The sequence below is a fragment of the Lolium rigidum genome, chromosome 2 (assembly GCF_022539505.1).
Source record: "Lolium rigidum isolate FL_2022 chromosome 2, APGP_CSIRO_Lrig_0.1, whole genome shotgun sequence".
NCBI classification, from domain to species: domain Eukaryota; kingdom Viridiplantae; phylum Streptophyta; class Magnoliopsida; order Poales; family Poaceae; genus Lolium; species Lolium rigidum.
Window position 1 is genome coordinate 6,863,243 of NC_061509.1, and position 16,389 is coordinate 6,879,631.

At 42.4% G+C, this 16,389-nt stretch overlaps 1 protein-coding gene and 1 non-coding gene across 2 annotated transcripts; both read right to left on the minus strand.

Annotated features, from left to right (window-relative positions):
• Nucleotides 1–6,658: 6,658 nt before the first annotated feature.
• Nucleotides 6,659–10,832, minus strand: LOC124691227 (AP2-associated protein kinase 1-like). Its single transcript, XM_047224497.1, has 7 exons — nucleotides 10,361–10,832; nucleotides 9,777–9,942; nucleotides 9,648–9,698; nucleotides 9,138–9,320; nucleotides 8,924–9,020; nucleotides 7,363–8,066; nucleotides 6,659–7,273 (listed from the first exon to the last, which is right to left on the minus strand). Exons 1-7 carry the CDS (start codon nucleotides 10,822–10,824, stop codon nucleotides 6,932–6,934), a joined length of 2,007 nt encoding a protein of 668 aa, XP_047080453.1. The 5' UTR covers nucleotides 10,825–10,832; the 3' UTR covers nucleotides 6,659–6,931.
• Nucleotides 10,833–14,199: 3,367 nt separating this feature from the next.
• LOC124693993 lies at nucleotides 14,200–14,356 on the minus strand. The gene has a single exon (XR_007000423.1). It is a non-coding gene; the product is annotated as a U12 minor spliceosomal RNA (small nuclear RNA).
• Nucleotides 14,357–16,389: the final 2,033 nt, after the last annotated feature.

The following is a 16,389-nucleotide window of genomic DNA, read 5'->3' on the forward strand; positions in this document are numbered from 1 at the left end:
ATGCATCGAATACTAATAGTGCCCGCACCTTATCCTAATTAGCTCGGACTTCCATGGATTATCATTGCATTACATATGTTTCAACCAAGTGTCACAAAAGGGTACCTCTATGCCACCTATACAAAGGTCCAAGGAGATAAATCGCATTTGATTTCTCGATTTTGATAGATCTCAACTTGAGGACATCCATACCGGGACAACATAGAAAACAGATAATGGACTCCTCTTTTATGCTTTAAGCATTCAACAACAGATAATATTCTCATAAGAGATTTGAGGATTAATGTCCAAGATGAAACTTCCACCATGATATATGGCTTTGGTTGGCGGCCCAATGTTCTTCTCTAACAATATGCATACTCAAACCATTTAACTCATGAAAAATCTCCCTTACTTCAGACAAGACGAACATGCATAGCAACTCACATGATATTCAACAAAGATGTAACAGGTTGATGGCGTCCCCAGATAACATGGTTACCGCTCAACAAGCAACTTATAAGAACTAAGATACATAAGCGACATATTCCTTACCACAATAGTTTTTTAGGTTACTTTCCCATGAGCTATGTATTGCAAAAACAAGGAATGAATTTTTGAAAGGTTTTAAAGGTAGCACACAAGCAATTTACTTGGAATGGCAGAGAAATACCACATAGTAGGTAGTTATGGTGGACACAAATGGCATAGCTTTTGGCTCAAGGTTTTGGATGCACGAGAAGCATTCCCTCTCAGTACAAGGTTTTGGCTAGCAAGGTTGTTTGAAGCAAACACAAGTATAAACAGGTACAACAAAACTTACATAAGAACATATTGCAAGCATTATAAGACTCTACACTGTTTTCCCTGTTGTTCAAACACTTTTACCAGAAAATATCTAGACCTTAGAGAGACCAATCATGCAAACCAAATTTCAACAAGCTCTACGGTAGTTCTCCACTAATAGATTTAAACTACATGATGCAAGAGCTTAAAAATGATCTACTTGAGAGCTCAAAACAATTTCCAAGTATCAAATTATTCAAGACAATATACCAATTACCACATGAAGCATTTTCTGTTTCCAACAAAATAACAATAAGTGCTGCGGCTTTCAGCTTCCGCCATGAACATGAATTAAGAACACAAGTGTTCATATGAAAAAGCGGAGCGTGTCTCTCTCCCACACAAGGATGTTTAGGATCCGATTTTATTCAGAGAATGAAAATAACAAAACGAAAATAAAAGCACACAGACGCTCCAAGTAAAGTACATAAGATGTGACGGAATTAAAATATAGTTTCACTAGAGGTGACCTGATAAATTGTTGATGAAGAAGGGGATGCCTTGGGCATCCCCAAGCTTAGACGCTTGAGTCTTCTTGAAATATGTAGGGATGAACCACGGGGGCATCCCCAAGCTTAGACTTTTCACTCTTCTTGATCATATTATATCATCCTCCTCTCTTGATCCTTGGAAACTTCCTTCACACCAAACTCAAAGCATTCTCATTAGAGGGTTAGTGCATAATCAAAAATTCACATGTTTAGCAAGGACACAATAATTCCCAACACTTCTGGACATTAACCAAAGCTACTTAAATTTAATGGAGCAAAGAAATCCACTCAACACAGTAAAAGAGACAATGCGAAATAAAAGGCAGAATCTGTCAAAACAGAACAGTCCGTAAAGACGAATTTTTTCGAGGCACTTAACATGCTCAGATGGAAAAGCTCCAGTTTAACGAAAGTTGCGTACATATTTGAGGATCACGCATGAATTTTTTCAGCATTTTACGAGTTTCCTACAGAGAGATCAACTCAAATTCGTGACAGCTAAAAATCTGTTTCTGCGCAGAAATCCAAATCTAGTATCAACTTTTCTATCAAAGACTTTACTTGGCACAAAAATGAAATAAACATGATAAGGAGAGGTTTCTACGGTAGTAACAACTTCCAAGACACAACAAAACAGTAGCAAAATAAAAACATGGGTTATCTCCCAAGAAGTGCTTTCTTTATAGCCATTAAGATGGGCTCAGTAATTTTAATGATGCTCTCGCAAGAACTAAGAGTTGCAGCAAAAGAGAGCATCAAAAGCAAATAAGAAACACTTTTAAGTCTAACCCACTTCCTATGAAAAGGAATCTTATAAGGGAACAAGTACTGAAAGCACAAAGCAACAAGCATAGAAAGGCAACACAAGTGCAACTTCAAGATTCTCAACATAAAGAGGGGAAACTTAATATTATTAAGATGCATATAACCATGTTTCCCTCTCTCATATTAACTTTCAGTAGCATCATTGATGAAATCCACAATATAACCATCACTTAAAACATTCTTATCATGGTTCATATGCATAAAAGTATCATTATTTTTGGCATAAGAAAAACTCTTCTCATTAATAGTAATTGGAGCAGGATCATTATCAAGAATTTGAACATGGTAAACAAGTTGCATACTAAGGGAATGGTTTTTGGCAATCCCATCATAGCTATGACAAGTTTCATAAGGATAATTATAACCTGTATCATAGCCATCTCTATAACGATTATCTAAACCCGAAGATATAATATCATCATTTTCACTAAAAGTAAAGGTCTCAAATATAGGATCTTCAAGCACAACATCCCCAAGCTTAGAGCTTTCAATATCATTGTTTGAGGGAATATGGATAGTGCTAACATCATTACTTTCATAATCGGTACCAAAGAGATTTTCAGTATCAAAAGTAGTGTGCTCTTCCAAATCATGATCACTAATATAGGTAAAGGGCATAGGAAGATCATTGTACTCAGATTCATTATCATAATAATCATTAGGAGCAACATACTTACGGTTACCTATCGTTATCTCTACACGCGGGGATATGCCGTTACCTCTTTCTTTTTATTCCCCCTTTTCTTCTTCTTCTTCTTCTTCTTCTTCTTCTTCCCCCTCTTCTTCTTCTTCTTCTCCTCGTTCCCTCCTTTAGGAGGAAGAGGCTTGAAAGGAAGCTTCTCCACATAACCTGATTTGTTTCTAGAAACAATAGAAGAAACTTGGGAGGATTCCTCCTTTTCATTAATAAGTTCAAAACACAAAGCGGTTCTATCATATTTTGGCAAAGTGTCATCTTCTATAATATTTTGTATGTAAGTATTTGTGTGGCAATTATCAATGCAATAAGAAAGACACCCATGCAGGACACTATTAATATCAAGAGCACTCATATCCACCAAAGAAGTTTTTCTCAATAACTCTTCACACTCCAAAAATAATGTAAGTTCCTCATGCTGATTAGGAGTGATTTCATCATCACAATACAAATTTGCAGCACTCATGAGGTTCGAATTATCATTGGAGGAGCATTGAAAATTAAAATGACCCACTCTATGGCAAAGTTCACAAATAAAAGGATAGAGGGCACAAACTTTTTTCACCAAGATCATCTAGAGCCCTAGACCACTTTCTAGTTTTTTCATTCCTGTGATGGATACAATATTCTTCTTCAATTTATTCTTTTCACAAGGTCTATGAACTCCACAAAAATTAACATGCTTATAGGAAATAGCATTTTCAGAAGTTTGAGCATGTTCATTGCAATCATTAATAACAGTTTCATCCTTCATGCTGATGTCTTTAAAAGGTTCATGATACATGTACCAATTTTCTTTAGGAACATTAATATGAGAAGCAAAGGCTCTATTGCAATCGACCATAATTTGAGGATCAAGACCATATTTAGCACTAAGCTCTTGAAAATCAGCAGTTTGAGCGAAAGACTTAATGCAATCATACTCGTAGTTTATACCCGATTCTTTACCTTTGTCATTCTCCCAATCTTCAGTATTGCTTTGAATTCTTTCAAGAAGATCCCTTCTAGCTTCAACCTCCTTGCTTGTGAAAGATCCCTCCAAACAGGCATCTAGATAGTCCTTGTGGTGTCCTGAAAGCCTTGCATAAAAATTATTAATAATAACATTACTGGGGAGCTCATGAATGGGACATTTGAGCATTAGTGACTTCAATCTCCCCCATGCTTGGGAAATACTCTCTCCATCACGAGGATAAAAGTTATAAATGTAATTCCTATCAACATGCACTTCATGAGGAGGATAAAATTTAGAATAAAAGAGAGGTACAATTTCCTCCCAACCAATAGATCGACCATTCTTCAGCATCCTATACCATTCCGTAGCTCTGCCCTTCAGAGATATAGAGAATAGCTTCCTCTTAACTTGGTCCTTTGAAATACCTGCACTCTCGAACAACTCGCATAATTCATGTATAAAGAGTAAATGATCACTAGGATGGACATTCCCATCTCCAAATTAGCAATTGTTCATAGCAAGTTCAACAATTTTCGTAGGTATGTTGAAAGGAATACTTTCAGTAGGTGGATTTAAAATATCACAAGCATCATTAGAGTTATCGCATATGGGAGATAAAGTATTATCAGAGCAAATTTTCTCCCCTAAAGCTGGGAAGCTAAAAAGATCATAAAAACTAGCTTCCCCAAGCTTAGACTTTTCCATAGCATTAGCAGTAATTGCGTTCATACTAATAACATTGCTACTAGCATGCAAATAAGGTTCCATAGGTTTTTTAATTTTTGCATCAAACAATTCATGTCTTAACTCAGGAAAAAGATTAAAAAGCTCACTAAATTTTTTGTTGTTTTCCATTATGCCTAACTAGTGAAAAATAAAAACAAGAAACAAAAAGATGCAATTGCAGAATCTAAAGGAGATAGCTTCAAGCACTCACACACCAGCAACAGTGCTAGAAAATAGCTTAGTAGTCGGAGGATGTGAATACCTTTTACCTTACCTCCCCGGCAACGACGCCAGAAAATAGCTTGATGTCTACACACGCTTCTATTCCTGTAGACAGTGTTGGGCCTCCAAGAGCAGAGGTTTGTAGAACAGCAGCAAGTTTCCCTTAAGTGGATCACCCAAGGTTTATCGAACTCAGGGAGGTAGAGGTCAAAGATATCCCTCTAAAGCAACCCTGCAATTAAGGTACAAGAAGTCTCGTGTGTCCCCAACACACATAATACACTTGTCAGATGTATAGGTGCACTAGTTCGGCGAAGAGATCGTGAAATACAAGTAATATGGAGATTATAAGTAGTAATTGCAATCTGAAATAAAAATGGCAGCAAGCGAACATGTAGCAGAACTTGTTGAAAACGGTGTTTCATTGCTTAGAAACAAGGCCTAGGGATCATACTTTCACTAGTGGACACTCTCAACAATGATCACATAATTGAATAAATAAATGCTACTCTCAAACACTCTCTTGTTGGATGACAAACACCATTCATTGTGTAGGGCTGCAAAAGCACACCTCAAGCCGGAGTAAACAAGCTCCACAAGGTCATAAAGGAATCACAGACAATGCGCACACTGTCACCATCACACCGTGGAGAGTGACTCCAGAGTTCATATTAAAGTAACCTCTAGAGTGCATAATAGACAAGAGTAACATCTACATATTCAACTAGATTACAAAGCTCATGATCACATAAAGATCACACCATGGGAGAGAGAGATGAACCACATAGCTACCGATAGAGCCCTCAGCCTCGGGGGAGAACTACTCCCTCCTCATCATGGGACAGCAACGGCGATGAAGATGGCGGTGGTGTCGATGGAGATGAATTCCGGGGGCACTTCCCCGTCCCGGCGGCGTGCCGGAATAGAGACTTCTGTCCCCCGAACTTGGCTTCGCGATGGCGGCGGCTACGTAACTTTTAGTGGAGGAAGATCGGTGCCTTTAGGGTTTTCGCATCTGGGAGAATATATAGGCGGAGGGGCAGCGTCGGTGGAGTCCCGAGGGGCCCACCCCATATGGCGGCGCGGCCAGAGGTGGGGCCGCGCCCCCCTATGGTGTGGCCGCCTCGTGGCTCCTCTTCGTCTCTCCCTCGGACTTCTGGAACACTCCGTGGAAAATAGGGCCGTGGGCTTTTGTTTCGTCCAATTCCAAGAATATTTCCTGCGTAGAATTTCTGAAACCAAAAACAGCAGAAAACAGGAACTGGCGCTTCAGCATCTTGTTAATAGGTTAGTCCCGGAAAATGCATAAAAATGATATAAAGTGTGAGCAAAACATGTAGGTATTATCATAAAACTAGCATGGAACATAAGAAATTATAGATACGTATCAATGGCGCCCAAGATTTCCAGGAACATGGTAGTATTGCCCCCTAGAAGAGGGCGTCATAGCAGAAACTGGAAGAATCGTCCAACGCCAAACCAATATGTCTTGGTCAGGAGATAGTTGCACGCCCCTCAGCCTAATCCACAGCTGCATATACTGCCAGAGGGCCAGGGCACTCTGCGCACCTCCTATGCCCTCTAGTTGCACTCTTCCTTTGCATAGCCAGATGGTAAGCTGACCTTACTCTTCCTTTGCATAGCCAGATGGTAAGCTGACCTGACCGAGAATACTACTTCGCCAAGTGTAGGAGGCCCTCTTTGGACAGTCTGCGGATAAAAAGTCACCACCTCTAAAATATCTTGCTCTCAGCACCCGTGCACACAGCGATTCAGGGTCTGTGACCAATCTCCATCCTTGTTTGGCAAGGAACGCTTGGTTGAAAGCCTCAACTTAATACCGTGAAACAGCTATATATATGGGCCTGTTTAGCCCGTGAGTAATCAACATATTAAACATAAGTATCACACACAACAAGTTAAAGGGGATGTTTCCACAGTTCCACATGATCATACAAGGTACACGTAAATATACATCTATAAACATATAGATTTATTAACAAGTTAATGACAAACGACCCCAGAAAACCGATGTCCAGGTCGGCTCAGCCAACTATGGACAGAGTTAAAATAAACCAATTTTCGGCAAGCAAGAATCACGACTCATCTCATCCTTCGCAATTGGCAGTAGCACAGGATATTGTGCAAACAGAACCCGGAGAATCGAGATTACCGCACAATGATGAGAAGCTAGAATCCAGCCCATCCTGATGGCTGATCTACTTTCTTCGCTACCCCGGTGCTGAATCTCTGGGAGGAACTCCCCTGCGCACTTGTTCTGTTGATCTGTGCTGCAGCAGCAGTACTCCCCGATGATGTGCTGAAACCCCACGCATCAGGGGAAGGCCCTGCATTTGTGTTCCTTGTTAAGTTTTGCCTCCCATTGGTTGCATGGTCGACCTTTGGCCTGGCCTGAGCTTTCGCCTCTGGGAATGCCTGCCATGTCTTGGCCTCGGAGCTGGGTAACGACGAGTTGCCTGCAAGCATCCCTTGCTCAAGCTCCCACACCGTCCCTTCGATCTTCTCCTTTCGCTACATGGATTGTAAGTCTCACGTAAGATGCTAGAAATGTTCATAGATAAGCAAATGTGTTGTACAAGATATAGATATAGAGTAAGCACCTGAGATCTAAATTCTGGTATCCTTGAGCTGACTTTACTTGAAGGCGGCGGTGTAGTCTCAGCAACAGTGCGCTTCAGCTCTTGGATTTCCTGACGCTGAGAGCGGCAGATTGCTGACAGCTTTTCATACTTGGCCGTCATCTCAGCCTTCTCCAGTGTGGTTTTCTTCAACTGCTCCTTCAGATTGGACACTTCAGCTTCAAGCTCAGACGTCTTACCAGTAGCAGCGGTCCCCAAATGCAGATTGTTTGCATCAAAGTCTGCGACAAAACTGTTGAAGGGATCTTTCCCAGATATTGTCTTGCTTTGTGATTGTGATGCTTTATTTTTTACAGAACTTTGTGGTTCCATGAAAAGATTTGTGTCCGAACCACCCATAAGTCCATTACTGGAAACAATGTTACTTGTTGTATTTCGCAAAGCCTGACCAGAATGACCATGCCTATCTCCAGGGGTACTGCTGCTGATATCCACCCTGCTTTGGTTATACTTTGATGAAGGTGATGGTTTAATTGGTTCCTCGTCGAACATAGGCTTCTTATTATCAGCAACTTGAGAGCCCTGTGCATGTTGTGTCGCCCAGAATGCACCTAGAGGTGCATCTGCTGCATTTGCACTTCCATGAGATGATGAACTATCAGTTTGTCCTCTTGGAGGCGGAGGGGGGCTCCTTTTAGGCGCCACATGTGTTCTTTTATAAGCACCTACAGAGGCGAAACAAGATGATAGTAAAGTGAGACAGTAACCTTGGTCATTCACCAGTTGTGCTATCGCTTATGTGAATATTTATAATAAGCAATCAGACTAGAATACTTTAATCTACCACATTGTGCGCTGCAAGGTGATGATAGAAAGGTTAAGTGAACATAAGCTTATCAAACATGGCAATGCACTATCTAGAACATGACAATGTAGTGATTGACCCAGTCAGATGCCACAGAAATAATAAAATGAGATCATAAGACAATCAATACAAACATTACCATTAACACCCTCTCAAATGGAATGCTCATCAAACAATCATATAATTAGGTGATATCAGACTTATGAATAGATGAGGACTTTTACTTCATTAGAAGACATGTAAAATTCAGCTTCATCCGAAATAAGTTTCCTAGAGCCAAATTTCGTAATGACACTTCCTAATTTTAACCCAAAACAAATGCATACTGATATGACAGAATACATAACAAAATGCAGACTAATGCAAAACACTGCCTTTTCCTATTTTCGAAGGATCCTTGTTTCTCTATATTCCTTCAAATACAATCAATATAGTTATAAATATACAAAAAGAAATTACATTTATTAAATATGATCGCATACTCTACAAAAGACTCCAAAGTCCAAACTGTCCAGAAAACACCACTAATTAAAGTATTGAATATATTCAGAAAAATAGGTGAAGCGCCACTACAGTTTTTTACCAGCAGAAGAAACAGTCATGTCTAAGTTTACACTTTACAGATTGTCATATTCTAACCATTACTATAAATTAAGAGGTACCCCACATGATCGACAAAGTGTATACCCTATAGATAGCATTTAAAGAAAAACACACCTTCATCTTGCAAGCCCATAGAAATGGCTGCTGAGGCCCCATCAGGTAAACTTTTCTGTAACTCGGGAGGCAGTAGTTCATTAACACGAAACCAGACCTGTTAATTGGACAAAACAGAACATCAGCCAATAATAAACAATGCTTATGTGGCTCCTAAGACTACATGCAGCATTCTATGACTAACCTAGTACCATGGAGATGAATGTCCAATCACCTGCGTGATATCTGGTCTGGCATTTGGAGAGGCTTCCAGCATATCTTTGATCAGCCCTGTGACACTAGTGCTGTACTTCGGTTGCTCTGGAATGCGATAGTTTCCATTAAGGACCTGCAACTTTGACTCTCCATCAAATGCAGATTTGAAGTAGCATATTCTATAGAGAAGGCATCCCAGGGCCTGCGAATTGTGGAATAGAAAGTGTTAAAATCAGTCCTGCCATTAGTTTACTTGCTTACTATTCAGGTACTTCGCAGCTGACCCAGGTACTTTGCAGCTGACGCTTATAGTTGTGATCTTGTAATATAACCATTCTGTTCTGACATTACTTTGCTTATTACTATTTTCAGATATAAATCACTTCCCCGTTATGTTATAACTTTGGAGATGGACCTAGTAACGCTGACTAAATCAGAAAATATAGCACATGATGTGGCATTAGTTTACTTGCTTACTATTCAGGTATATGAACCATGAAAACCACATATTCATATGTTATAGACTTACCCAAATGTCGACTTTCTCACTAATGACTTCTCTTCTGTAGAGATCCCACATCTGAAAAACCATGAACACACAGATAAGATCACTGGAGGCTGTACAAAAAGTTATCGATCATGCAGACAGCTTATTAACCTCAGGGGCTCTATATGCAGGCGTTGTATGTTTCCTAATGATATCTTCTTCAATCCCCCTATCTTCTGGCTTGTCAAAGCATTTATGATTTGTTGATGTGCTTCCAAAATCACATAGTTTCCATGCACCATCTAGTCCAAGAAGAACATTTTCAGCTTTCAGATCCCTACAGAAAGGAGGCAGAATGTAAGATCTTGGTGAATACAAGAATGTAAAAAATGGTTTGCAACAACTAGAAAGTAAGTCCCTCGCTCACACCACAGTCATGCAGGTAAGAACTGCTTGCATATGATATTTCTTCACACACAGAAAGCCAAATTACAAGGTATAGGGATAGGCCAGAATATACAAATGTAATACGGGCAAACAAATAGCAATAGTCAACTCAGTTTACTAATGTATCAGCACTCCAGTAGTTGGTAAGTGAACTTAAGTCAACTAATTAAATAGTGAAACATAATAACAGCATAACTGTGCAGAAACCTAGCTAGTGATACTTGATAAACATGGCTATCACAAGGCATTCTTACAGAATGAGAATAAAATATGGCTTTGGTATCTGTAAATGACTCGTTCCATTGTACCTATGCGCAATTGGTGGTGACTGCCCATGCATAGCGAAAACCGCATTGCAAACATCTCTGAATATCAAAAGTGCCTTCTTCTCCTCATAGTAACCAGTACCTCTGCTCTCCATTGCACTCACCAAGGACTTCTCGCAAAACTCCATCAGAAGCAGCGCCTCCTTTGTGCGGCCCATGTCAAAAACATCATGGGCAACCAGTGTGACAACATTGGCATGCCCTTTGAGGAGATTCATCACCTGGATCTCCTTCATGACAAGATCAAGCGATTCGGAATCATTGCAAATGATGTGCTTCAGTGCATACTGCTTTGACGGGTGCAGCGCATCGCATGCAAGATACACGCAGGAGAACCCTCCCTGCGCGATGGCATTGCGCACCGTGATCTTCACGTTTTTTACATCAATGGTGCGGCCATCCAATCCAGCCTGCGCTTTCCCCCCAAAGGGATTGAACCTCCGCATCCTTGGGGTTTAATTGCTTCTTCTAATGTTCCTGCATTAAAAAAAAAAAGGAAAAGACTAAAAGTTCTGGCACGCACAATTGACATAAAGCCAAATACTTACTCTGGTTGCCTCAGAAACCCATAAGTGAGATGCCCAGCATTATAGCTTGAGCAATTAACAGTTCACAAGCACTGACATCTACGTTAACTGATGAACATTCTAGAGTTATCGCTCGTAAGCTGATGTTTGGCATTTTGTTTTCCTTGCATGAGGCAAGTGCTCAGCCACAAGCATAACCACTGAAACCTTGTGAGAACAAGGTGTGTGATCCAGTTACGATCCTGCCTGTTTCATAATAATGTGTTCATAGGAAGCCCTAAGCCCCTAACCGTCTCTCCAGTTAGAAGATTAATGATTGGCACCCAATCCTAACTGCAGAAGTCTTAAGGGTGGTAACCACTTGCAGCGTGCCTTGGCATGATCTAGCTCGAGTACGAACCAAATACGGGCGGATCTACACGGTGTGTCCCGGGCGTGCACTCCAAAATTGTGGAGGGTTAGTTCGGGTTCACTTGTGCATGTATTACTACTAAAAGCTCATACGTACCTCAGAAACGAATATCCAAGATCGCGATGCCGGTGAGGTTGGAACGGGTGGCGCTAAGCTACGGCGCGGAGGCAGCACTGCGGCACGGCTGCGGCTGCGGGAGACTGCGGGGGAGATTTCATAGCCGCATTGGGTGGGACGGATCGGGGCTTGGGTACAGGATAGGTGAGGAAAGGTGCGGGATCAGATTCCGGCGAGGGGGGAGGCGCGGCTCTCAGATCGGATGCGGCGTCCGTGAGGTGAGGTGAGGTGAGGTTCGCCGTCGGCGTCAGGTTCAGAGCACGATCTCGACCTTTCTTGGGGGAGGAAGGTATCTCTGCGTCCCTGTGATGGCTGATGGCTGGTGGAGAGAGAGGGAGGAAGGAAAGAAAGCCGCGACGTGTGTCGTTGTGGTGGTGATGGAGAAGAGGTGGGCTCTCCGCCTATGCGAGCATGGTTCCAAAACAGATTTGGAATTTTATCCCGGAGGAATGGCGATTGTTATTTTGTTTTTTTCTATGGCTTATTACTACTCCCTCTGGTCTCTTTTAATTAACTCGGATTTAGCACAACTTTGTTGGTTAGATTTTTTGGGGGGGCATGCCACCAACAAAAGGATACAGAGACGCCACCCCGGTTTCCGAGCTCCGCTCAGCACGACAACATCTAGGGCCAAACACCATGCGAGGATGGAGGTCCCACATCGGGAGGGACGAGAGCCCGCCACCACGTTTTGTTAGATAAGGGGTAAATCCGTCTTTTGCACATGTAGATACACACCGCCGTATGGCCGCTTAAGAAGGGAGACGGTAACACATGCTTTTTCCTAAGGCCGCTAACATCAAGAGGCGAATAAACTGGATTCTCTAATTGGACAAAGGAATTATGGAAGAAACTAAGTGGTTCGAAATTAATGACAAGTTTAATTAAAATCACTCTTTACTACATAAAAGAGAACACAAATACCAAACTAAAAACTACACATAAACCCTTTCAAAACATATGACCTGAAAGTATGAAGCATTAACCGACAATTGATGTCAATGGTATGCTTATTGCAAGCAACAACTCCACTCTCCTCTCTGTTGAGGATGTTGCCTCTGCAGAGGTCGTGCACCGAGGGACGAAGAATGGCGGAAACTCTACCAGTTGGAATCGGCCAGACGGCGGCAATTTATAAGGAATGTTCTTTTCAGTGTCATAGTTTTGCTCAAGTCTTATTTACTCATTGCTCTAGGAAAGCCAATAAGGCAGCTAATTTTCTAGCTAGTAGAGAGGAGGGGCCACAATTCACTATGTGGCAGGAGGAACCTCCCGATTGTATTGTTTATGTAACCATGGATGATGTAAGTGTGTTTCGAGAGAAATAAAGCCTGCTACAAAGTGTCAGTTATGCTCTACATCTATTGCAGCATGCCATCAGTGCCCAACCAACACGTATCACCTTGTTGTGACATGGCCACTAATCCCGCCACATGTCGTTCTCAGAGTGAATAATTAATGTTTATATGGAGTTCCGTCAAAGCCTACATAGCATCCACATGGACAAAGATCAAGAAAGTTATAGCAAAATCTAGGTGACAAGAGTCTACGGCCAAAGGGAGAAGGCTACCGTCTCCTACTAGATAAATTCCTAATTCACCTTTTTGGGCTTCCACTCTTATATAAAGCAAGATAATTTCACATTCGCCCTCCCTTAAAAGAAATACCACCTCCTCAACCAAGGGACAAATCTAGTATTTCCTAGACTAGAAGAGCAAAGCAGTTTGGTCAACAAGTCAATGAAGACAAGAAAGATAAACGAGGAATTCAAAGACCAAGATCCCTTCAATATTAGTGGACCAAGTTTTACCATCCACCACCATTGAAGGTAGATTTGGTCATTTGTCAAGGACACCTTGTCTTGTGGAGGTCCATTCACGTCCAACTTAATACAAGAAGGGGGAGTTAGAGCCCAGAGACTCTTTTGAGGCTCTAGGTTAAGTCTTGTATGACTCGTACTTACATCGAGTAGGGAGCTTGGCTTCATCCTTGGGAAGTCTCCAGTGGTCCAAGTTCCATGCATCAGGACAACCTATGCATGACACGTGGTGAGAATTGGAGATTTGTCGATGTCTCTACTACACCTGGGCATTTCTCGGGCCGGGCCGGGTTTTCGGGCCGGGCCCGAAAAAACCCGAACTGAAATTCCCAGACCCGAGCCCGGCCCGGCCCGACCTTCGGATTTACAAATTAGGCCCGAACCCGGCCCGAACTGCCAAAAGCCCGACAAGCCCGGCCCGAACTAGGCTTAAACTGTATTTTATGCAAGCCCGAGCCCGGCCCGGCCCGACGTTCGGGCTCGAAAATCAGGCCCGAACCCAGCCCAATGTGCAAGCCCGACCCGACCCGGCCCGGCCGGGCCGGGCTGCCCATGCGGCCATGCCCAGCTTGGAGAGGCTGTTACCGTGTTAGTTTTGTATTCTTTTGAGACGGAGAGAGTGACAATACTTTCTTGTCAAGTCATTCACATCCACATAGTGAGAAAATGATTGCGTTTCAATTGGGCTAGAGGCCACACTATCCTCTCTTTTAGAAAAAAAAGTGAACTTGCTAAGATCAGATGGTCCATATTAACAGGAATCATACTCTCCTTGGTCTGACTTATAAAAGATTTTAGATTTTTAGGGAGGATGATATACTGACCGAATAAGTGAACAAACACACGCTGGAAATAAGTCCAGAATTTCTTTTAAAAAAGTTTAGACACTTATTTTGAAACTATAATAATCACCTAGTAAAATATTTTTGTGTTGTGGTTTGGTGGGTAGGGAGGCCCGCACAGGCAAGTCCTGCAAAGTAAGCAGTGTCCGTACCCGCGCCAGCCTCTTCCCCCTGCAAAAATTGCCGTGCGGGTTTTGCCCCCGCACCGCGATCGGCTCTCACCGAACCGCTTTGTTTTCCTTACTCATTAGTTTAAGGCAAGTTTCAAAGCTAGCCCCTCACCTCCTATTTGTAGTGCCCAGTGCTGCGCGCTTCGGCTCAGCTCCGCGAGGTGGGATTATTCGTTCCATCACCCCTTCCTTCCCGTCGTTTCATTCTGCTCTTCTCCCGGCTTTTCTTCACACAAGTGCTCGTCGTCCACGTGGGCTGAAAGGTCCTTGGGGTCGCTGGTTTCCTGTTGGGCTGTGCACTTGTGCTGGTTGCTTCGATTCCGCAACTACCTGGGCCGCCGTATTCATTAGGCCGCTTTTCATCCCAAAACATATATATAAATCAGCACAACAACAACAACAAAAAATGAACTGAGATTCCATAGAAAAAATAAGAAGGGCAATCTGAACTTTATATAAGTGGAAGGGGCCATACACCTAATTTGGGTTAATTTGGAGATCAACTACACATATAGTATATGGGGTATTTTCACACAAACAAAAAGCAGCATAGGATGGCCATGGCCCCATCTCACCCCGGCCTGCTAGCTCCATCCCTGGTAACCGAGTTCTTTGTCACCGTGAAGTTGGGGCATCGGTGGTGATGACAATAGTGGCCCTTTGAATCTAGAATGTATATGTCCTTCCTCGAAGTGGCGTCGATGAGTTGGTGGAGGGTGTCGATCGGCATGCATTAAGTCTAGCGTGATTTGCATTTGTTTGCGGCGTCGGTGTCTTGCAAAGGGGATGATGTCATAACATATATTTGTTCTCAAGTTTCTCTCCCTCTAATCAAGATCAACCAGACTTCGTCGGAGAACTTGCAAGTTTTATGCCCCCCCCCTCTTCATTTTGTCCACCGGAGTTGTGATAATCTCCTGGCCCACGGTATCTCTAGATCGTTTCGCTGGCATCTTCTGGTCGACTTCTCTAATCGCTGCTTCTACAAGCTTTCGTTCCTCCGGTACGTCCGAAGCCATACGAGGCAACGAGCTTTGCCTACGGACCGTAATTTTATTTTCTTGAACGGATTTTGTTCTCCTAAGGGCATCTCGAACGGTCCGACGCAAACGGACCAGAAATGTTCGTTTGCGCCTACGTGACCTCACACAAAGTGACTGCAGTGTCCATCCAGACGCAAACACGGACCAAATTTGCCGCGTTCGTTTGGTCTGCTTGCCCCCCTCACTCCTCCTTTAGGGTGTGTTCGGTTCTGGGATGGCGTGGGATGGAATGGTTTCATCCCCGCTTTTGGTTTGGACAAAAAAGAGGAACGGAATGGTACCGTTTTTGTTCGGTTGGAGGAATTGGAGAGCAGAACGGAATGTGGTTAAACAAAACTTTTATCTCAAAATCGTAATTAATAATGGCAAATAGCCTTTTAAATCTCAAAATCGTAATTAACAGCGCCTAATGGCCTTTTTAATCTCAAAATCGTAATTAGTATTATTTTTTGTTCGGTTAGGGGAATTTGGAGAGTAGAAATGAGGTTAAAGTTTAATCTTTTGTCTCAAAATCATAATTAATAGTGGCAAACGGTATTTTTGATCTTAAAATCATAATTAACAACGGCTAATTATTTTTCGGCTGGACTAATGGAGTGCTTCGTAATTAATAGCGGCTAATTAACTGCCGTTCCACCACATTCCACCAATTCGGTGGAATAGGTCCATTCCGCATATGGGGAGAATATTCCTTTTCGAGGAACCACTCGGTTCCGTTCCATTCCACAACCGAACACAAGAATTGGCTTTAGGTGGGGAACAGTTACGTTCCATTCCACTTGGTTCTGGAACCGAACACACCCTTAATGCATGGCAGGCCCATGTTTTTTTTCGATAAAGGGAATATATTAATATCAAAAAAGATACCAATTACACCCAGCCTCTGCAACAACGCACCACCCTAATGGCACTACGGATGCACACAGCCAAAAAAAGGAAAAGAAAACTAAGAAACAAAAGTCCCGCTACAGTATCTCAGGCCTAACAACAGCAATACATCCACCGCCAAGACAACACCCGAAATACAGACTCTCCAAAAACGACGCCTCCAAGAAGGGAACAGTGCTCTAACACCGTCGCC

What these genes read in the sequence shown, in the direction of transcription:
- LOC124691227 (XM_047224497.1), bottom strand. Translation starts at nt 10,824, where the DNA reads ATGCGGAGGTTCAATCCCTTTGGGGGGAAAGCGCAGGCTGGATTGGAT. An exon ending in TCACCACCAATTGCGCATAG is followed by an intron (nt 9,943 to 10,360) that starts GTACAATGGAAC and finishes TCCTTTCTGTAG; the next exon opens with GGATCTGAAAGCTGAAAATG. An exon ending in CTGCATATAGAGCCCCTGAG is followed by an intron (nt 9,699 to 9,776) that starts GTTAATAAGCTG and finishes ATGGTTTTTCAG; the next exon opens with ATGTGGGATCTCTACAGAAG.